The 23,008-nt window shown below is 37.3% G+C and overlaps 1 protein-coding gene across 4 annotated transcripts in view; it reads left to right on the forward strand.

The window, feature by feature from the left end:
• The window catches only part of Dgk (diacyl glycerol kinase 1), a 494,377-nt gene that overhangs the window by 394,586 nt on the left and 76,783 nt on the right, over positions 1-23,008 (forward strand). For all 4 annotated transcript variants that reach the window (XM_067774053.1, XM_067774054.1, XM_067774056.1 and 1 more), the window contains exons 12-13: positions 13,443-13,654; positions 19,407-19,538. In XM_067774053.1, the coding sequence (XP_067630154.1) occupies positions 13,443-13,654; positions 19,407-19,538 (344 nt within the window). The remainder of the gene's footprint in view (positions 1-13,442; positions 13,655-19,406; positions 19,539-23,008) is intronic.

Raw genomic sequence — 23,008 nt, forward strand, 5'->3', positions numbered from 1 at the left:
AAAAACATGCATATATCTTATCTGAGATGCTCCCAAAAGTAGGCAATTATCTGTGGAAGTATCACTCACATATACACGCGCATATGAGAAGCTATAACGTGCATCTGTAGTTATAGCTGGCAATTTTATAGCTGCTAGTAAATTCTAGAAATAGAAGCGCCTAGAAGTATGCGAACGAGAAATCAAAGAGTATAAAAGGAGGTAAAGCTGAGAATCAGTATTCAGTTTGATTTAAGCACGCCATCTGTAGAGCAGTAGAAGTACTTTAATAAAGGCCATTTTGCATTATTGAATAGTGGAGTTATTTATTCAACAGTTTAGTGATTCGAACGTTAGAAGAAGATTTGGAATAGGCGGAATTTCAGTAAATTCGTTACAATTGGTGTCAGAAGGGCAATTGTTGAATAAATTCGAAGATTGGGAATACAAATTGGACATGGCAGAGTTGAGCGAATTGACGATCCAGCAACTGAAGGAGGCGTTGGAACCCCGTGGATTGGCTACTACTGGCAATAAATCCCAGCTACAAATACGACTAAGGGTATCTATGGTATTTGAAAGAATCAATGCTGACAAGTATGTCTTTTATTCTGATAGCGACAAGACAACAACAAAAATGGAAGAAAAAAACGAAACACCGCAGACAGTGATGAGTACAATATCTGCACAAACATCGACAATGGCATCTTAGCTGGAGTCGCAGGAGGCACGCATTTCAGAAATGTCGTCGCAAATGTCATCTCAATTGGAAGAACAGAAGACATATATGTCATCTCAACTGCAAGCGCAAGAGGCACGTATATCTGAAATGTCGATACAAATTTCGGAACAGGTATCATCGCAGCTCTTTGCGAAACTGAAAGAGCAGGATACAAAACTTTTACAACTCGAGGAAAAAATTGATGCCGAGATAGAAACGTTGAAAGGTCTTATGGAGCTGTTACAACTAAATCTCCCAGCAGTTTCGGCGAGTAATCCAAGGGTAAAAACACCATCCTTTGACGGTTCTGTTCCTTTCCAGGTCTTTAAGCTACAGTTTGAGAAGACCGCTGCAGTGAACAACTGGAATTCGGAAGATAAAGTTGCTGCACTGTTCGTGGCATTGAAAGGGCCTGCAGCCATTACAGACTATTCCAGAGTACGAAAGGAACAGTTATGAAGCATTGATGGCCGCTGTTGAGAAACGCTACGGAAGCGAGCATAGGAAACAGATATATAAAATTTAGTTGCAATATCGCTACCAAAAATCGAATGAGACTTTGCAGGAGTTTGCGTCGGATGTCGAAAGACTGGCCCATCTAGCAAATGCGGACGCACCCGTGGAATACACCGAGAGGGTAAAAATCCAGAGCTTCATAAATGGCATACGAGATGTGGAAACGAAACGAGCTACATATGCGAATCCAAAATTAACATTTGCTGAAACGGTATCGCATGCACTGACTCAGGAAACAGCCTCACTTTTGAGTAAGCCAGCGTACAAAGCTCATCGCGTGGAAGTGGAAAGGCCAGACTGGGTATACACAATCTTGGAGGCACTGAAGTGGTTACAACAGAAAAATGGCGGAGTTAGGAAGTGTTTCAAGTGCGGTAACCCAAGTCACATTGAACGTCATTGCAGCACCGGTCCTGGTAGTTCTAACTTGGGTGGCTGTAAACGCAAAGCGGGAGGAGATGAGCAAGAGCGTGCCATATGTAAAAATCGAGAGCTAGCTCCAGCTGTTGAATGTCCTGTGATATCTGTCTCGCAAATTGAAAGAAAGTCGAGTAGTCTTAACGTCAGAGGAAATGTGGATGGCAAAGAACGTGTACTGACTGTCGATACGGGCGCATTTCATTCCTTGATCCGATGTGATTTGTTCAACAGGAGAGTAAAGCCATTACCTTAAGCAAAATTGCGTACGATTACTGGCGAATATAACCAAGTCCAGGGAGAAGTGGTATGTGAAGTCTTAATTGGAAAGGTCATGGTTCTACACAAGTTCGTTGTGGCAGAGATCGTTGATGAAGTCATATTGGGAGTGAATTTCTTAGTTGACTTTGATATCAGGATTGATATGCAGAGAAAGATTATGCAGTATAAGAACAAGGACGTGCCACTTAACTTCAGTTTTGAGCCTGGGTTCAGCAGTAAGCGAGTGCTGGTGGAGAAGACTCGAAAAAGACCACGAAAGTTAGAGGTAAAGGTTGATGGATCCAATGGGCCAAATAAAGCGAAATCAAAAGTACCTGCGTGAGAAACACGCAAGCTCACGATCCGCCACTGGAGAGAGGAGTGAATAAAAGGATTAGGAAAAAGTGAAGAGGGGGAGGGCAGAGTAAGACGGAAAAAGCTTATTAAAATGTATGCATATAGACCAAATTTAGGTCAGAACAACGTCTGCCGGGTCTGTTAGTAAATAGCAATAAAAAATAATAAATAGTAGAATCGCAAACAAGTTAATTCGCGAGAAAGCTAATCGCTCGGCTTAGTTGACCGAGCTTGAGCGTCCACGTTCCGGTCTAAAAAGTTCTGAGCTCATAAATTTTTTCAAACCCAATCGTTTGTTTGGGAATAAAAACAAGTGCGGGTATTCTCCTAGTTCTGTGTATTAGACTGGGTCCATTTATTAACCGATATCGCGCCATTGATTTTTCGATAGGATTTGGGCTCAGCAAAAAAAAAGTTCCACTACGCATATCCAAAAAAATTATTTTCGAGCCTGCAAAAAAAATGACGAAGGGTATATTTTTCGACCAAAACACTCCCCAAAACCCAAAAAATATTTTTTTCAAAAAACCGTTATCGCCAACATTTTTACAACAGTTTTTTGAAGAAAAAAAATATTTTTTAGGTTTTGGGGAGTGTTTTGGTCAAAAAATTTACCCTTTCGTCATTTTTTTTTGCAGGCTCGAAAATTATTTTTTTTTTGGGTATGCGTAGTGGAACTTTTTTTTTCCTGAGCCCAAATCCTATCGAAAAATCGATGGCGCGATATCGGTTAACTTTCGTCCATACAAATCGACCCAGTTTACTGTGTATCCCCTGAATTTCTATGTGAAAAATTTTATTGTCGGTGTCGGGAGGCGCAAAATTTTTTTCATAGAATTTCTTCGTAAAAAATTTTAAAGTTTTACTTTTCGTTAATATTTACAATGCGAATAAATTAATAAGACACTCCCAAATTGAAAATTCTGGACAGGATGCTTTTACAAAGTAAGGAAAACGGGGATAATCAATTTGTAAATGTCAACAGGTTTTGGGGGACTTAACTAATTTTCTGAATTTCGTGAATTGATAAAGAATTATGTTGGTTTGGTCATTATTTCAGAATTTGTTTTAAGAATACCATACGCCAGAATTTTATTCAAAAATACACTATCTCAAAATTTGTTTCAAAAACTCCCTATATGAGCATAAGTTCAATGCATTTTGATGTAGGTGGGTGTTAATAAAAATTATTCTGAAATAATGCGTTCTTCAATCTAATTCTAATATAGGGCGTTTTTGTGACAAATTTTGAAATAGGAAATTATTGAAAGTTATCTTGAGATAGGACGGTTTTGAAAAGGCAGCCGACATGAGGTGTTACTCTATTCAGCAGCCGGAATGAACTATGAAAAAAAATGGCTTATTGTCTTAAAACTTTTATTTCCGGCCTTGACTTTGCAAAAGAGTTAAGCTTTTGATTTAAGCAAGCATGTTTTTTTTTTATATATGTTCTAAATATGTTTCATATTGATATGTAAAAACATAATTTCTTCAACACATGTCGGGTTAAACCCTAGGGAACTACGCTTATCTGAAAGTAATTGCTTGGCGCTTGAAAATACTCTTTCTGAAGGGGCGCTACTAGCAGGAGTAGCAAAATATTTTTCGGCTTAGCTGGAATAATAGAGGATATTTAAGTTTATTAAACTCCCACCACTTTAGAACGTCAAATCGTTGTGCATGACCTCAGAAATATTTTCATATAGCATAAATTCTTGTTGTACTCCATCAAAATTACTAGGAATGTTTTGAGGCTGGAGAAATCCGGAAAATAGGCATTCTTTTTCGTTTGAAAGAGAATTCTGCTGACAGTTTTCATTGTTTTCCAAACTGTCTTCATTTATTTGCCTTTCAAGCAAAGTTTTACAATGTTCTTTGACTTCATTTTTCTCAACAGCAGTAAACTGGGAGAGATTGTTAGTCGGTGGGAACAAAAATAGAGATATTTTATGAATCTTTGTTAAATTACTAAGTACAATGTCCTTAAGCAATATGCGCAGCCGTAGCTTCAAATCTTGTTTGCATTCTGACTCATCGTTGGTTGATTCACAATGCAGCATTAAGTAGTAAACATATAATATTACTAAATGTAAGGTTGGATAGCTATCGCTTTCCAACTCTTTTGATGTTTCCTCAAATTTAGCCAGCACTTTAAGAGTATCTGTTAAGGCATTTAAGCTTATTCCACTAATACAGCTCAGTTGACGATTTTCCTCCAAAATATTTCCAACGTCAACCCAGTTATTTTTGAGAGACTGTAGCATGTAGTAAACTGTGTTCCATCTTGTCGGAGAAATGCTTTTAAGGGTTGTTGTTAATTGTGCATTGGCTCCAGATTTCTTGAAATACCTGAAGACATGTGAACATTTTTCTTTCATTTCGCTAATATCGGCTGACTCGTTAAGAGATTTTTCCACTATGTTGTGCAATAAATGGGTAATACAAAATATGTGGTTGTGATGTTGGAAAGCGACTTTCATGTTAGTTCCTCTATACGTAACAATAATGGCTTTATCCAAGGAGCAATTAAATTCGTCCAGAGCTTCCGTCACTTTTTGCAGAATTCTTTGATCTATTGTGAAGCAGGATATTGGAATAGGCAATTCTTACTGGTACAGTGCTCGGAGTCCGTGGACTTAAAAGCAAGCAATTTTGTGACTAATTTTGCATTTATAATAAAGTGCAGCGTTAGTGATAAGTGGGAATGCTTTGAAACAGTGTATGTCCATATATCCGAAGTGAGTCCAAGAAATCCGCCACTTAGTTCCTTTAATTCTGTTCTCATTTCATCGTAGGCAATTTTGTAGAACTTGTCTATGTTTCTGAATACAGTGGTAGGGTGTGGTAGCAATTTTATAACGTCTACATTTGGACCATACTTGGCTCCTATTGACAATATTAGCTCTTTGTATTCCTACAGGCCTTCATCCTCGACAATTTGAAACGATCGGCAATTTTTTACAACCAATCCTGTAGCAGATCGGACAACGTCCTTTCTTGTTTCGTCATCAACATCTATTCGAGGCCTATTGTCAACTCGATCTGTAAAAGTTTTGTAACACTTGTGTTTGACTAAATTCGATGTGATCTTTGTAAAGGTTAAAACGCTACTGCAGTCTTTGCAAGCTACTACTTTGTCCAAAAAGTTGCCGTCAATATCTGTTTTGCCGAAAATATTCCAAACTTTGCTCTTTCTGGCAGTTAAAAAGATTTTGTCGTCTCCCTTGACTATTTTTTCTTTTATTTCGGCAAATTTGCGATTTTTTACGGACATCGGTGAATTAGCTGAGGTTAATTGGTCCATGATATATGTATATATTTGTGCACTAAATATTAAAAGGCTTCAGAAAAAGTATTGTGGTTTAGTTGGTGATACTTCAATGTAGTTATCCATTGGTATGATCTTTCTTCAGTTAATTTCTCTATTTATATAGTTCTATTCCGCGCTTTATTTCAAAGCGTATGTACATGTATTCTATATATACTGAAGTGCGTTTAATTATATAAATAGTTAAAGAAATCGATGACATTTTTCTACAATGCAATATGTATATACATAAATATATCCTAACCCATTTTTAAGGCCATAATCGATGGCCTTCAGGCAGGCAAGTGTCTATCATCATACATGTGTATGTATGGTGATTAGCGGTGCACAACATACATGTTTCAGGATCGTTAGTTATGGGAAATCCCCACATAAATTGAGAATGCCTACCATTGTTTTGTATCGCAGATTTTCATTGTCTAATGAAAATAGTTTTATGTATGTATTCGTTTATATTCATTTTAGGGAAATAACGTTTTACCAAATAATCAATGACTTCCAGCCTAGAATAATTCTATACATACATCATACAAGTTGATGGTGATTAGGGATAACGGCGCAATATATATTTTGAACTTTTGTTAATTTTTGAAATTTTTTTATGAAAGGCGGGAAACATTGCAAATTTCTCCAGCATGTCTGATTAGTAAACGTTTATTAGCTCTTAAGAAAATATATTTAGTATTTTTATTTCTTATTAAAAAATTTTGCATTCGCCACTTAATAATAGATACCCATATTTTTTGTTACGTTTTTCATAGTTTCAACGAAACATTTAAATTTTCATAAATGCACACATCATTTTAGAACGAAAACAAGTACATAGGTACTTAGTACTCATAGTATATTCATTGGTACAACTTGTACAACGTTTATCTCATTGTGCTTCTCGATGAGACATGTGTATGTATGAATTTCTTTGGTAATGATATTGTAACGAATTTGCTGCAAAACCTCTTATTTGCAATCCTCTGCTAAGTTCGAATCACTAAACTGTTGAATAAATAACTCCAATATTGAATGATGGAAAAATGGCCTTTATTAAGTACTTCACAATAACACTTATACTTTGCTACTCGCTGGCTTAATAACCAAACTGATTGATAACTCAAATGAAACTCTACTATTGGCCGCCAGATCGCGTGCTTAATCAACTGATTGATAGCTCAACTCAAACTGAATCACTTCTTACTCGCCTGCCCCGCTTTTATAGTTTACGCTGCATACTTCTAGGCTCTTCGATTTCCAGAACTTATTAGCATTGTCCATGAGCTCTCAAACTTCTCAGCTATATGCGTGTGTTTGCGCATTGACTCTCTGCTGCTCGTATTCGTACATGGTACATATGTGTAAACGCAATTATTTATTCGTCTAGGTAGATACATAAAGATTGAATTATTGATGTGAATGTTTGTAGTTTACAGTCTCTCGCGCGCACATAGGCGTATCAGTAAATGCATCTGTGTGTGACATCTTTCGGCTGCCTTATATATGTGTATACATGATTTGATTATTGACGTAAATACTGCTTATCGTGGCCTTGGCATCGCCTTAGTGATGGTATAACTTAGTGATGTTAATATCCGTGACAATATGAATGCGCGCATATACAACGCAGACAAAATGCGGGTACATACAACTTCTCTTTGCATACCATCACTCATACAATACAAACTCATTGGCGTGAAGTACAATGTATACTGAGACAGTATCAGTATGTCTCATTGTACATTCACCTGTGAATGCATTCATGAAGGAATCTATTCCCAACTAAACGAAGTCTTTTACTATTTCGAAATTATAGCTGCCAACAGTAGCGTGGTTGCCAAGGCGCGTATGCACTGACTCTTTGCTGGATGACAGCAGGTACTTCGTTTTGTCCTCATTCACCATCAAACCCATCTTTACCGCTTTCACCGCACTAGGTACCCGTTGTTTCGTTATCACTGACGCAAACTAAGAGCACCAAGGGAGATCACGTCTTCATCTACCTACCTCTCCCAACTCAGGGAAGGCATTTACTATTTTCAAATATGGGTATCGATTGAAACACTTTCTTGGTAGGAGCGTCTTCTCGCCTGTTCCCATAACAGAACATAGCCATGGAAGGCTTTGCCTTTTTTATACCTTTCATGAAAATGAAATGGTATATTAATTTCGTCACGAAACCCAAAATTGTAAGTCCTTAAAGGAAAATAGATAGACCCACCATTAAGTATACCGAAATAATCAGGTTGAAGATCTGAGTTGAAATAGCCATGTCCGTCTGTCCGTCTGTCTGGTTGTATGCAAATTAGTCCCTCAATTTTTGAGATATCTTGATAAAATTTGGTGAGCGGGTGTATTTGGGTGTCCGATTAGACATTTGTCGGAACCGGCCGGATCGGACCACTATAGCATATATCCTCCATACAACCGATTTTTCAGAAAAAGAGGATTTTTGTAATATCTTACTCAATTTAACAGATTGAAGCTTCAAACTTCACGATATACTTTCGTATATTGCACACATTGTTGCCTGAAAAAATTGATGAGATCGGTCGAATATATCTCCCACAACCGATTGTTCAGATAAGAAACTTTTCGTAATTACTGCCCTATTTTAAGAGCTAGAGGCTTCAAATTTCAACGAATGCTTACGCATATAGCATATATTGTTGTCTGAAAAAATCATAAAGATCGGTGGTATATATAGTATATATATGGTGGTATATATAGTATATATATATAGTATATATATATATATATATATATTCGCAATTTTAGCCCCATTTTAACAGCTAGAAGCTTCAAATTTCACCGAATGCTTACGTATATAGCATATATTGTTGTCTGAAAAAATCATAGAGATCGGTGGTATATATATTATATACTTCATATAAACTATCATTTTTGCCCCTTTTTTACGGCTAGAAGCTTCAAAATTCATAAAATTTCATCCAATAGTTACGTTTACGTCATATATTGTTGAAATACGTGATTCCTAGTCATAGTTTTTACACGCAGACCACAAAAAACCTGAAACTTTGCATCCTCACACAAAGTACCTACCTATTTTTATACTCAGTTGAGCAGAGCTCACAGAGTATATTAAGTTTGGTTGGATAACGGTTGGCTGTACAGGTATAAAGGAATCGAGATAGATATAGACTTCCATATATCAAAATCATCAGGATCGAAAAAAAAATTTGATTGAGCCATGTCCGTCCGTCCGTCCGTTAACACGATAACTTGAGTAAATTTTGAGGCATCTTGATGAAATTTGGTATGTGGGTTCCTGGGTACTCATCTCAGATCGCTATTTAAAATGAACGATATCGGAATATAACCACGCCCACTTTTTCGATATCGAAAATTTCGAAAAACCGAAAAAGTGCAATAATTCACTACCAAAGACAGATAAAGCGATGAAACTTGGTAGGTGAGTTGAATTTATGACGTAGAATTGAAAATTAGTAAAATTTTGGACAATGGGCGTGGCACCGCCCACTTTTAAAAGAAGGTAATTTAAAACTTTTGCAAGCTGTAATTTTGCATTTGTTGAAGATATCATGATGAAATTTGGCAGGAACGTTTCTCCTATTACTATATGTAAGCTTAATAAAAATTAGCAAAATCGAAGAAGGACCACGCCCACTTTTAAAAAAAAAAATTTTTAAAGTAAAATTTTAACAAAAAATGTAATATCTTTACAGTATATAAGTAAATTATGTCAACATTCAACTCCAGTAATGATATGGTGCAACAAAATACAAAAATAAAAGAAAATTTAAAAATGGGCGTGGCTCCGCCCTTTTTCATTTAATTTGTCTAGGATACTTTTAATGCCATAAGTCGAACAAAAATTTACCAAACCTTTTGAAATTTGGTAGGGGCATATATTTTATGACGTTAACTGTTCTCTGTGAAATTGGGCGAAATCGGTTGAAGCCACGCCCAGTTTTTATACACAGTCGTCCGTCTGTCCTTCCGCATGGCCGTTAACACGATAACTTGAGCAAAAATCGATATATGTTTACTAAGATTAGTTCACGTACTTATCTGAATTCACTTTATCTTTGTATAAAAAATGAACGAAATCCGACTATGACCACGCCCACTTTTTTGATATCGAAAATTACGAAAAATGAAAAAAATGCCATAATTCTATACCAAATACGAAAAAAGGGATGAAACATGGTAATTGGATTGGTTTATTGACGCGAAATATAACTTTAGAAAAAACTTTGTAAACTGGTTGTGACACCTACCATATTAAGTAGAAGAAAATGAAAAAGTTCTGCAGGGCGAAATAAAAAACCCTTGAAATCTTGGCAAGTACTACATATATAAAAAAATTAGCGGTATCCAACAGATTATGCTCTGGGTCACCCTGGTCCACATTTTGGTCGATATCTGGAAAACGCCTTCACATATACAACTACCACCACTCCCTTTTAACACTCTCATTTATACCTTTAATTTGATACCAATATCGTACAAACACATTCTAGAGTCACCCCTGGTCCACCTTTATGGCGATATCTCGAAAAGGCGTCCACCTATAGAACGAAGGCCCACTCCCTTTTAAAAATACTCATTAACACCTTTCGTTTGATACCCATATTGTACAAACGTATTCTAAAGTCACCCCTGGTCCACCTTTATGGCGATATCTCGAAAAGGCGACCACCTATACAACTACCACAACTTCCTTTTAAAACCCTCATTAATACCTTTAATTTGATACCCGTATCGTACAAACAAATTCTAGAGTCAACCCTGATCAACCTTTATGGCGATATCCCATCCCGTCCACCTATAGGACTTTGGCCCACTCCCTCATAAAATACTCTTTAATGCCTTTCATTTGATACACATGTCATACAAACACATTCCAGGGTTTCCCTCGGTTCATTTTCCTACATGGAACTTAACCTTCCTTACTTGTTTATTTTATATTTATCTTAAAAATCGTTTAGGTATGTAGATCTGTTCACTATATATTTCTTATCTTATACATCCGATTATTCGGAGATTACGAACGGGATAAGATTATTGTTCAGCCCCATTCTTGAAAGGTATGAAGTCTTCGGCCCAGCCGAAGACAGTCCCGGCCTTACTTGTTTTCATTGCATATCTGCGTAGCGCACATACAGGCCATAATTATACCTCCTTCAATACTTGCCGATTTCATTCGGTGAACTTTTTTCTTTTCTCGACACCATTCACGATTCCGAGCCATTCATCAAGGTACTGTTGGCGACAAATTTTTTTAACGAACGTTGTGGCAGCACCCTCAAGTGGCTCAATGCATTCAGGCTAATCCTCTTCGTTTTTTTATTATTTTTTTAGGGCGTAACTTTTGTTCGCCTAAAGAAGACTTTACATACTTTTCAATTGCCTTATCTTATCTTAATAAAGTAGCGGTTATTTGCAAGAACTATTCTCCGATTGATTTCTTAGCTGACATGCATTTCGCTTTTAATCCTGGTTCCCGGCCAGAACGAGACGATTCCTCTTCGCCTTGCCGCAAGGCTTACTTCAGAAGTTCGGAAAAAATCACAAATGTTTTAAAAATATGAAATGATTCACCCAAATTAAACTTTCTGCAAATCGAAAGAAGCGTTTTTCAAGTCAAATGAAATTTTTCCAAATCAAATGAAACTTTTTCATCTCATTTTTTGGATTATAAGGTCTACAGGTTTTGGGCGGTGCTTTTACACGCATGATTGCGGTGAGGTAGGCTAAATCTATTCAAAAAACCGTTGCATTGTGACAATGCCATTGCAAATAAAACCGATCTCGATCCTAGATAAGTTGTTGTTGTTGTAGCAGTGCTTCGCCCCATCCAATAGGTGCAACCGATCACAAATTATCATCAATATCCTCTAACGACAGTCCAAGGAAACTTGCTGTTTCAACCAGGGACGGAAAATAATTTTTTTTTTGGAGTCGAAAAAGTCCTGGTCAAAAATTGTCCTAGGTGAAAATGTTTGAGTTCCCAGGTATCCCTATAGCAATATCATGTCGAATCATGCATCCTTTTTATTTTTCGAACTTTTTCCATAAAAGTCCACATATAAAAGTAAAATCTGTATTTTTATTTTTTGAGTCCGATAGAACTAGTTAAACTCGGACTTTTAAAATTTTTTATTTCGGATGAGCCGTTTCTTAGTTATCATGCGCGACTTTTGTTTTGGCCTTAAAAAATAAAAGTCCGGATTTAGCTGTTATTTCCGGACTTTTATTTTTAAAAGTCCGAGTTTAACTAGTTCTATCGGACTCAAAAAATAAAAATCCGAAGATAATTTTTATCTTGATCCAAATATAATTAAAGTCCAAACTTAATAGTTTTGCAAGGAATAATATTATAAAAGGAATAACAGTTTCGGCCCTGGTTTCAACAGGAGTGGACCATAATGAAAGGGGTGTTAGAGGCGTTGGTTCCACAATACAGTTAAAAAGATGGTTGGTGCCATGTGGGGACACGTTACAAGCTGGACATACATTTTATATATCGGGGTTGATTATGGATAGGTAAGAGTTTAACCTGTTAAAGTATGCAGATCGAAGTTGAGCTAGAGTGACTCGCGTTTATCTAGGGAGTGTGCGTTCCTCTTCTGCAAGTTTTGCGTATTGTTCTCTGAGAACAGGATTAACCGGAAAATTCCTGGCATAGAAGTCCGACGCCTGTTTGTGGAGTTCACTGAGGACCTGCTTGTGCTTTTTGGCTTCATACGGCTATGTTTTCAGGTGTCGTATTTCCTCATAATGCTTAGGGAGATTACTCCTTAAGCCCCTGAGCGGTGTAATGCACAGGTTTCTGGGTATTCAACAGGAACTGTTTGGTTAGCATTTCATTTCTCTCCCTATTGGGGAATATTCACGCCTCTTTATGTAGATGGTGTTCTGGAAAGATCAGGGAGATAAGCGTTTACTTTGTTGCAAAGCTCATCGATCTGTGGGCCTGGGCCTGTGGCCATTATTGTGCAATCGTCGACGTAGGAAACGATAGTAACTCCTTCTGGTGGTGAAGGTAGCTTTGCTATGTAGAAGTTAAACAAAAGTGGGGAGAGGACACCACCCTGTGGCACCCCTTGTTTAATTCTTTTTGGTTTTGATGTTGCGTTCCTAAATTGCACCAATGCCTGCCGGCCACCCAGATAATTTGCGGTCCATCTTTTAAGACTTGGGGGAAGGGTGGACCCTTACAGCTCTTGCACTAACGTTGTTGACGCACTGCTACAACAACAACAACAACAGCCCTAGATAAGTCCTTTGGAGCTCCTAGTTACCCTTTGGAGCTCCTCGTTAGAAATTCTAGTGACGGTTGCCAGGTATATTATTTGCCACGAGACCTCACGGCTTAAACTGCATGCGAAAAAATGCCATTTATAATTCGCGTAAATACCCGAAAATTGACAATTTAAGTTTGTATAATGAATTTTTAAAATGACTGAAATTGTTTTTATTCCTAGCACACACACACACAAATTTGCATACTTAAAGCACGCAGCCAGTAAACACGCAATCAGCTATGTATTTATGTATCGATGCATGAATTGACAAGAAATTCCAATTAACAAATGTTTTCCAACACCTTTTTCCACTTTTCTCTTTTTCCAAATGCCATCGACGGCAACATTTAATGTTCGACATGGAAAATTGCTTGCTATTACTACAATCCAAATGACAACCAAACAACAACAATTTAAATGCAATCAAATGACGACGGAAATTATTACATACACATATACATGCACATACATAATGATGGTATTGATGAACATAATGATGGTGTTAATAATGTTGTTGATGATGCTGCAAAAAACAACATACAACATACATATACAACAACCATTACAACAAATAAATGAACAGTATGCAAATATACAGTTCATGAACGTTGCGTACAACATGCGCCCGCCTCTTGCATCACCACTTACGTCAAATCGAAGAAAGCTAAAGGAGGTGGTGATCTTCTACATCATTGGGTTGAGGGTAATTGCTATGGCCGTTGTTCAAAGTGTCGCAAACGCATTAAATCATATCACGGAATCACTGGACTGACGTGTCGTTGGTGTCATATGATGGTAAGTGTTGATGTGACAAGTTGATTGTTTGTTTGTTTGTTGTTATTGTTGCCGGCTTTTAAGACAATTCAACACAAAGGTGTGAGTGTATCAAAGGTGAGATGTGGAGCAGCAAGTAAATTAGTGAGTTTCAATGTGAAGCAAAGGTGGGGAACAAGCGACAATATTAGCAATGCAATTATATATGTAACTTGCAACAAGGCAGTACCAAATAATCTTAAACAGATAAAGCACACATTAATTACATTTATTAAGTATTCACTCTTGGGCTTTGTATAAAATGCCTACAAGCCAGTGATATTTGTGTGATTTGCGACGGGATTATTCCTACATTGTAATTTATACCTTAACATGAGTAATCCATGATGTATTAGTTAAATTGAGCTTTTGTTAGACAATGAACTTCTACGTATCCAAAAATAGACTAGGTGGCTCGGTTCGGTTGTGCCATTTTCATTTAATCATCAGCAATATAATGTGGCCAATTTGATTTATTTTCGATTTTTTTTTCGACCTTATAAATCGATTCCCTTCACTAGTATTTTAAAGAAAATACAAGCATTTACTGCGCTCGAATAGGTTGAACTGGTCGATCTGTGGGGAGGATATCGAGCAGTGTCTATAATGTTACTAACTAATGTGGCTTCCAAACAAATGCTGTGGAAGTGTTACCTGTAGTCCCCATAGTCCCCTGGTGGTATTCCAATGACACATCTAAGTTTATGCTCTGTAATGATTAAAACTAAGTAATTTGAATAAATTCAGTCTGATATATTGCAAAAACTATGTTTATAACTGTATTTTTTCAAATTTTAAAACCGCTTGGAAAAGTTTATATTTCTTACTTACTTACTTAATTGGCGCTTAATCGTCTAAACGGTTATGGCCGTCCAAGTCGCGCCGGTCGCTCCGCCAACCGGCGCTAATTGGTCACACCAAAGGAGTTTAAATCGTTTTCCACCTGGTCCTTCCAACGGAGTGGGAGCCGCCCTCTACCTCTGCTTCCATAGGCGGGTTCCGATAAAACACTTTCTTGGCCGGAGCATCATCTTTCATTCGCATAACATGGCCTAGCTGTTGTAGTATTTGCAATGTTTCGTCTTATCGGAGGGGCGATATCACTCAACAATTGTCATCATAGTCCCCTGGTGGTATTCCAATAACACCATCAGAGTTAAACCATAAAAATGTTTCTGTTAATTTCGCATAACAGTGTATTAAAGGTTTGTATTACGTGGCGATATACCGCATGGAGCACAAGCATACATCACATAAGACATGAGTTATTCTAAAGTTGTAGGAGTTCAGCTCGTTACAGTATTCAGATCGAACAGTCATGTTAACTCGTATCTCCCTGGAAATTCTGATTTTCTCATATGCAGTAATTGAGTATTGAACTCTGAGATGGACTAGACTGAGAGCCTTCTCGTGTTATTCCCAAACAAACGAACGGCGCTATTTGTTGATATCGAACTTCATCATAACGCTTACGAAAATGTTCCCTTATCCATTTGGAAGACTGCATCAAGCAATTATATGATCTAAGGCTTTTACGATGCGCTTATTTCAGTACATTTTCATTTGCTATACTGGTGCATTGGTAAGATAGGTTTTGAGATGTGCCCACAGTGGCAAAATAAAGCAATGATTAATTTTCACTGTAAATTATTGAAACACGCACCGAAACTCGACCTCAAAGTTTCAGTAATACGTACTTTTGGGTGTAAGCCCAAAATATGGTCCTTTATATAATAAACAACTAGCGGGCCCGATATACGTTGTACTGCCTTCACTTTGGTATATCTGCATGACCTTTAAGAGGTTTTTATCTCTTACTTCTTATTCCCCCCTCTCTCTCTCTCTCTCTCTCTCTCTCTTCCCTCTCTCATACAGTTTTTTCTATGCCTTTTCTTCGCTAATCGCTCTCGCTTCATGATATGGCTACGAGCCAACAAATATCCCATGTACAAGCTTCAGAACAGTAATCCCCTCGATAGAGGAGAGGACGAAGAACTAATTTTGCGTACAACAAATCCCAACAGGAATAAACAAACACACACACACAGAGCCAGGCAGGAAGACGCACAATGGCAGCATTTTCTTATTACATTCGTGTTACAGATTTTGCTAACACTAACAATTGAAATTACATTAGAGATACAAAACAACAAATTTTACAGACTGAGATTGCTTGACAAAGAGAGAAAGATAGAGAGAGAGAGAGGGAGAGAGGGAGGGAGAGTAGATTTAGTTGAGGGCGTTGAATATGCAAATGCGATATAAAACGCAAGTCACATTGTTATTGCATGTCAAATTAAAATTTTGTATTGCTGTCAATATCGGGACGAGAGTGGAATTGTTGTGCACACTCACTCACACAAGCGAGCAAAAAATAAAAATAGAAATAAAAAACACAAAAATGATGAAGTTAAAAACCAAATTGCGTCAAGGGATTACAATACAGAAAAGAAGTGAATATTTATTCTGCTGTAACTGCTGGAACTGCTGCAACTCTACTGCAATACTGGAAAACGAACACGTACTACGTGAGACGTCATGTCGGCGAATTTTCGCTTTAAATTGACAGCTGCGTAGGGTGCTAATGACGTTTGCTTGGGAGGTAATACGGCAGAGGTGCGGGGTGATTTTAGATTTACTAATATATTTGTGTTGCATATGGCGAAATTGTATACGGCTTTTTAAGGAGTTGTTTGCACTTTTTAGTTTTATATTATTATATAACTAATTCTGGGTATAAATAAGTAAATCAGGAGGATTCCAGACAAATAAACTTCAATTTGATTTGTTTGAATACCAAGCATCGATTACATGAGTTTCAAACCACTTTCAAATTAAACAAAAAAATTCTTTTATGCGGCTCCAAGGCGAATTCAGTATCAGGTGTTGTTATCCCAACAGCTGATTGCTTCTTCTTGATAATTTTCTATACAGTGCCTTGTATGCACTTTAATATGTCAGTTAACCGAAATCAATTAAAATTTTGTTTTGACTTGACATTTTTCTGCACGGCGAATTGGTTCGCTTGCCACCACCTGGTATGGATTCGCCTTGATGCGGATCTAAGCATATTTCAGTAACGGTTCCTATTCCACAATATGTAAGTATTTATGTCTGAAGATATTTTCATCAAAGCGTGATATGCAGTTAAAACAAACTTACTTAATTTAGTGTTACAATGGAAGCTCTGAACTTCCTACTGACAATATACTACGTGCAACTGGGGAACGAGTCGCATGCCGTAAAGGACAGTTTGTACTTCGTACGTTCATACGTGGACTAGTTTCTTCTCTTTAATTGCTTGAAGCTTCGAAAAATGTGTGAGTGTGTGCGTATGCGGTCACGTGTGCTATAATTAGCTGCCAGGTGATCAGGGCTGGATTAAGCATATCTAGGTACCTGGGTAATAATTTGACACACGTTTCTTGACTATGATGTGTATCCAGTACTCTTGAAGTTTGCACTGTTAACATTTGTATACATATGTAACTGAAGAACAAATTCCATTGAACCAAAACGAAGAGAATACAATTAAAAATACAACGCCATGTGTTCAACTTGCCTCTGTCGGTATTGTCATCCCTTGAAAAGTTAAAATGGCGAGGGTCTTACCGCTTCCAAAGTCTGCCAAGCCAGCTAACGAAAGATACTAATAACGTACGTCGCTAGTAGCTAATCTAGGGGTTGCCAACAACCAGCATGACTTACGAAAATTACATAGCACCAACACAGCGCTAAATGTCATTAACACTCAAATTAATTAAGGACTGAGACAATAGCCCCACCATTGAACAATAATGGTTGTGCAAACCCGCCGAAAGCTTTTGACACTATCAATCACGGCACGTTACTACAAGAGTCTACCCTTCCACCTAGTTTCAATAGAAGTAAAGCAAACTGTTTGAGTGGTCAGCAGTCTTCGGTTAAGTTTAGAAACGAAACACCCAATCTAACAGAAATAAACAAGAAATATCTTAGGGTGGTATCCTACCCCCACTTTTGTTGAATTTTTACATCTTGCTCCACCCTTCCTCAACAAAAGGAGTAACCACAGTTTCTAACGGCTCCTTAGCCCTTCATAAGCCTTGTTTCTTTAATGAATACTATTCCATAGTCTTTCCATCTTTTTCGACCCTCACAACTTGACATTATAACCGGCTGAGTCCTGGGCGAATTTATTTACGACATAGACTTAGTAAATATCGACAATATTGAACACCTACGTTGATGACATCACCCTAACGACTGGCTGGTATGTACACAAAAATACTGGGAGTGACGTTTCAACGTTGTCTACATTTCCATAAATATGCAGTTGCAATAGCACCTAAAGTACGGACTGGCAATAAAATTCTCAAGTCTCTCACTGGCAGTTGTTCGGGCAAAGACACAGAAACGCTGGCAGCTGCCCATAAAGCAATTGGCTATCCGCTTGTGTGCTACGTGTCTTCAACATGGTCGGAACACGCTGTAGGAGGCCCATAATTGACGCTGGATGTCTTATGACGCCAAACCATCATATAAACAATTAGGCGGAGAATTTACTTACTTACTTAATTGGCGCTTAACCGTTTAAACGGTTATGGCCGTCCAACAAGGCGCGCCAGTCGCTTCTTCTCTCTGCCAACCGACGCCAATTGGCCACACCAAGGGAGTTCAATTCGTTTTCCACGTGGTCCTTCCAGTGGAGTTGGGTCCGCCCTCTACCTCTGCTTCCATAGGCGGGTTCCGATTGAAGCACTTTCTTGGGCGGAGCGTCATCTTTCATTCGCATAACATTGCCTAGCCAGCGCAGCCGCTGCGTTTTAACTCGGTGGACTATGTTGATATTTGCGTAAAGCTCGTAAAGCTCATCGTTAAATCTTCTTCGGTACTCGGCAGAGTTCCACAAATGATTCGAAGAACTTTTCTCTCGAACACTGCCTGAGCCGCTTCATCTGATGTTGTGCTGGTTCATGCTTCTGCACCATATAGCAGGGCGGGTACGATAAGTGACTTGTAGAGTATGATTTTCGTTTGCCGAGAGAGGACTTTACTTTTTAATTGCCTACCCAGTCCAAAGTAGCATTTATTGGCAAGAGTGATTCTTCACTGAATTTCAGGGCTGATGTTGTTGCTAGTGTTGATGCTGGTTCCCAAATAAACGAAGTCTTTTCCTACATCGGTATTACGGCTGCCAACTGTAGCGTGTTTGAGGCGGAATACTGTGCATTAAGGAAAGAAAAACTATGTTGAACTAACATTTTTTATAAATTCCCAGAAACTTGAGCATTCTGACAGACACCTGATTGATGCAGCCCACCTCGCAGGAATATAAAGGGACCTACTCGTAAGCACTACGATGAGATCCGGCACACAAAAATTCAGCCGTTACACTCGGGCGGAGAAGGCGTATGTCGATAAATACCCGGCTTACCTCGTGTTTAGAGTACCAGCAGGAGAGGGAAGCAGTCTTCTCTGGAAAGCGAAGCACAGCTACAAGAAGAAAAATAAGTCCAATTTTTACAACAAAAGCCTCTTTTTCCATTTTTTACTACTCCTCTTGACGTTCGCTGCAGGCATAGTACAACGAATTCTCTACTTTCCATTAATAACGAATTTGGAATTTCAAACATTTGGACACTTTTTTAACTTCACAAATTCTCGTTATTATAAGATTTGATCACAAATTTCTAATTTATTTTCTTTTTTTCTATCTTTTCATGTTGTCATCCACAATATACTTGAATCTTAGCTCCATAATCGTTGCGCTTCATCGGTGAAAAAGGAATGTACGCTGGGCGAATATGCGGATTTAATTGTGCCGCCAACAGCCATTTGTCCGGCAGTCTTGGATCGCCAACGTTCAGTCAATCAAGCGAGCAAAGTAAGTTAATTACGCAATAAATTTTATATTTTCATGTTTACATTTTTTGTACGTTTTTTTTTTTCTTGCTTTCTTGTTTCTTTTTTATGAATCCAGTGCCCTTTTGCCTTAAGCAATTTCGCTGTATTTCCTTCAGTTTTTTTTAATTCAATTATTTCATTATGCTGTAATCCAGTTATTGCAGAGCTTTAAATTAATTATATGTAAGAATTTTATTTATTTCAGTATAACAAATTATGGCTAATTGATGTAAGAGTAATTGAGTTTTAAATGTGCCTTAGGATAGAATTGGGGCAAGAAATATGAAAATTGAAAAATTATGTTCTTATGGTTTACTTTTATTTCGCACGAAATAATTATTAGATGGTTTTACTTAATTTGACTCTGTGTAGCGAAAAGAATTTTGTAATTGAATTTAAGTAACTTGAAACTTGGAATATGGTTCAGAACCCGATGACAATGCAATACTAAGAAAAAACAAGTAAGGACGGGATTGTCTTCGGCTGTGCCGAAGACTTCATACCTTTCATGAATGGGGCTGAACAATAATCTTATCCCGTTCGTAATCTCCAAATAATAGGATGCATAAGATAGGAAATATATAGTGAACAGATGTACATAGCTCCAATCGAAATGATTTTTACAGGAAATCTTCTATGATATATTAGAATATACATCACCGAGTTTCACGTTTATACTTTCTAAATTGCGCCAGAAATGACCAAAATCGCCTTATCTGAACGATCGGTTGTATGGGAGATATATGTTATAGTGGTCCGATCTTACCGGATCCGACAAATGTCTAATATAATACAAAAATGCATCCTTGTGCCAAATTTCATTGAGATATCTCAAAATTTGAGGGACTAGTTTGCGTTCAAACAGACAGACGGACGGACAGACGGACCTGACTATATCAACTCAGTTCGTCGCCCTGATCAATTCGGTATACTTAATGGTGAGTCTATCTTCTATATTTCTCAACGTTACAAACATCGGACCAAAGTTAATATACCATTTCATGTTCATGAAAGGTATAAATATTTCAAAAAATCGTATTTGTGGTCCGATTTGGTTCATATTTGGAACACATATTACATACGGAAATAGAAATCGCTTTGTGAAAAAAACTCCCGCTAGGTGGCGCAAAGATCGAGATCTTAAAAAAATAGTATTTGTGGCCCGTTTTGGTTCATATTTCGAACACATATTACATACGGAAAGAGAAATCGCTTTGTGAAAAAAAACTCCCACTAGGTTTCGCAAGGATCAAGATCTTCAAAAAAAATCGTATTTGTGGTCCTATTTGGGTCATATTGGGAACAAATATTACATACAGTCCGGTAGAAGCGACATCAAAATATACGTGGCGCTGAGTCGAGTAAAGTCTTTGGAAGGATTATGCATTGAGGACTTAGATTGTAACAAATTGTCAGGAAAGAGTCCGTGTAATAATGAGTCACTAAATGAACTAAATAGAATGAGAAATAATAGGCAATTAAATAAAGACTAAAAACTTGAAAATAAAATAATTTAAGAAATGTTTAAGTTAAACGGTTTTATTGAAAAATGTTTTTAGGATAATAAGCTTTTTTATTACCCGTGTTACTTTTTCAATAAAGAAAACTGCACGATATATGCAGATATGAAATTTATGTTGATATGTGGTTTGCACCATAAACATAAGACGAATGGCAAAAAACTGTTGTTAGCATTTACCCTTATACAGCTTAGCGTATCATTATTCCATGCATATATATTGTATAAAGAGCACCTTTGATTGGTGCAGAAATAGTGCCTGATTTAACGGTAGCACAAACAAGAGATGTAACTAATTATGTGCAATCATATGCTGACAAAGTCAGCTGCTTTAGCGGTAGTGCACAGTAGGTTTTTTATGCTAACATACATATGTACATATGTATGTATGTTTTATGTAGAACAATGATTACAGATCAATGGTAAACAGGCTTGTATGCATTGATAACACTGGTCGATGGCCAAAATTTACCAGAGACGCCGTTATGAAATTCGTATGTAAAACCACCCCGTGATTTCGAAAATCGAGTTCATTTTTGATTCTATGGTACCGTTTTTGAGATATTTGCAATTTACCGTTATTCGAAAAAACCAAAAAGGTGGCTCCTTTTAATTACGTATATCTCACGAACTGGTAAAGCAATAAAATTTGCTATAAATACATAATACATTGTTTTTTGCTCAACTAGATAGTTTTCGAGATATTAGCTTATAATTTCAGATTTTTGTTTTTTTTTATGAAAAATATGAAAAAATTACTCTTTGCGAGGGCAGCATTCCAAAACCACAACAATTTTCAAGATGTTTTTTCTTTACGTAAAGCTCTGTCTAATTAAAAAAAAGATAAGCTACCATCGAAGAAAATCGATGCAAAACTACGTAGGTTATAAGCGATCAAATAAAAATACCCAGGTTGGGCAATTTCAACGTATACCTCAAAACGTATGTATGGTATAAAGAAGAGTGAAATATCTAGCTATGCTCTGTTTCTATTTAGTTAAAAGTTCAATTTATGAATGAAATTTCCCATATTTTTAACTTTTTTTAATTTATTTATGTTTATACTATATTCTAAAAATCTTTATCTTAATTTGATTTTACTATGTAGTCGAAATAATTATGTGTTCTACTTTGACGCTTATTCAGTTTAGGATCGGTTTCTCTTATGAGAAACCAGCAGTAATCACCCATCATTGCGACGTCCCAGAATCCTTGATATCGATTCTGGATTAATTTCATTTGCTGATGAAACCTTTCGCCATGTTCGTCACTTTCGTCGCCAAGATTTGCCGGAAAAAAGCTCAAATGTGAGTGCAGAAAGTGAATTTTTAAGGACATATTTACGCCTGGAAAGAAAATATTAGTTAGGTAAACAAGTTATAGAATTTTGGGAAACTAATTTTAATAAACCTTTAAGCCATTTTCGCATAATTATTGATTAAGTCGTTCACTATCTGCTCGTAGTTAGGGCTTTTGTGTCTACCGAGAAAAGAAGCAACGACCTTTTCAAAGGATTCCCACGCTGCTGCCTCAACTGATGAGAGTAGTCTTTTGAATTGATTACTGTTGATCAACTTTTTTATTTGTGCTCCAACAAAAATACCTTCCTTTATCTTGGCTTGAGAAATATCTGGAAAAATTGTTTTCATATAGTCGAATGCTTCGCCTTCTTTGTCCAAAGCCTTAACCAAGTTTTTAATGAGACCGAGCGTGATGTGTAAGGGTGGAAGTATGATTTTCTCTTTCTTGACAAGAGGGGTGTATTTGATGTTATCAAATCCGGCCAATCCTTTCTGACGTAGTGGTCCCTACGAGCTCGGCTATCCCACTTGCAAAGGAAGCAGCAGTGCTTGGTGTAGCCACTTTGTAGACCGCATAGCATTGCAACGACTTTGAGATCCGAACATATTTTCCAATCATGCTCTTCATAT

The sequence above is a fragment of the Eurosta solidaginis genome, chromosome 3 (genome assembly GCF_040869045.1).
Source record: "Eurosta solidaginis isolate ZX-2024a chromosome 3, ASM4086904v1, whole genome shotgun sequence".
Taxonomy (NCBI): Eukaryota; Metazoa; Arthropoda; class Insecta; order Diptera; family Tephritidae; genus Eurosta; species Eurosta solidaginis.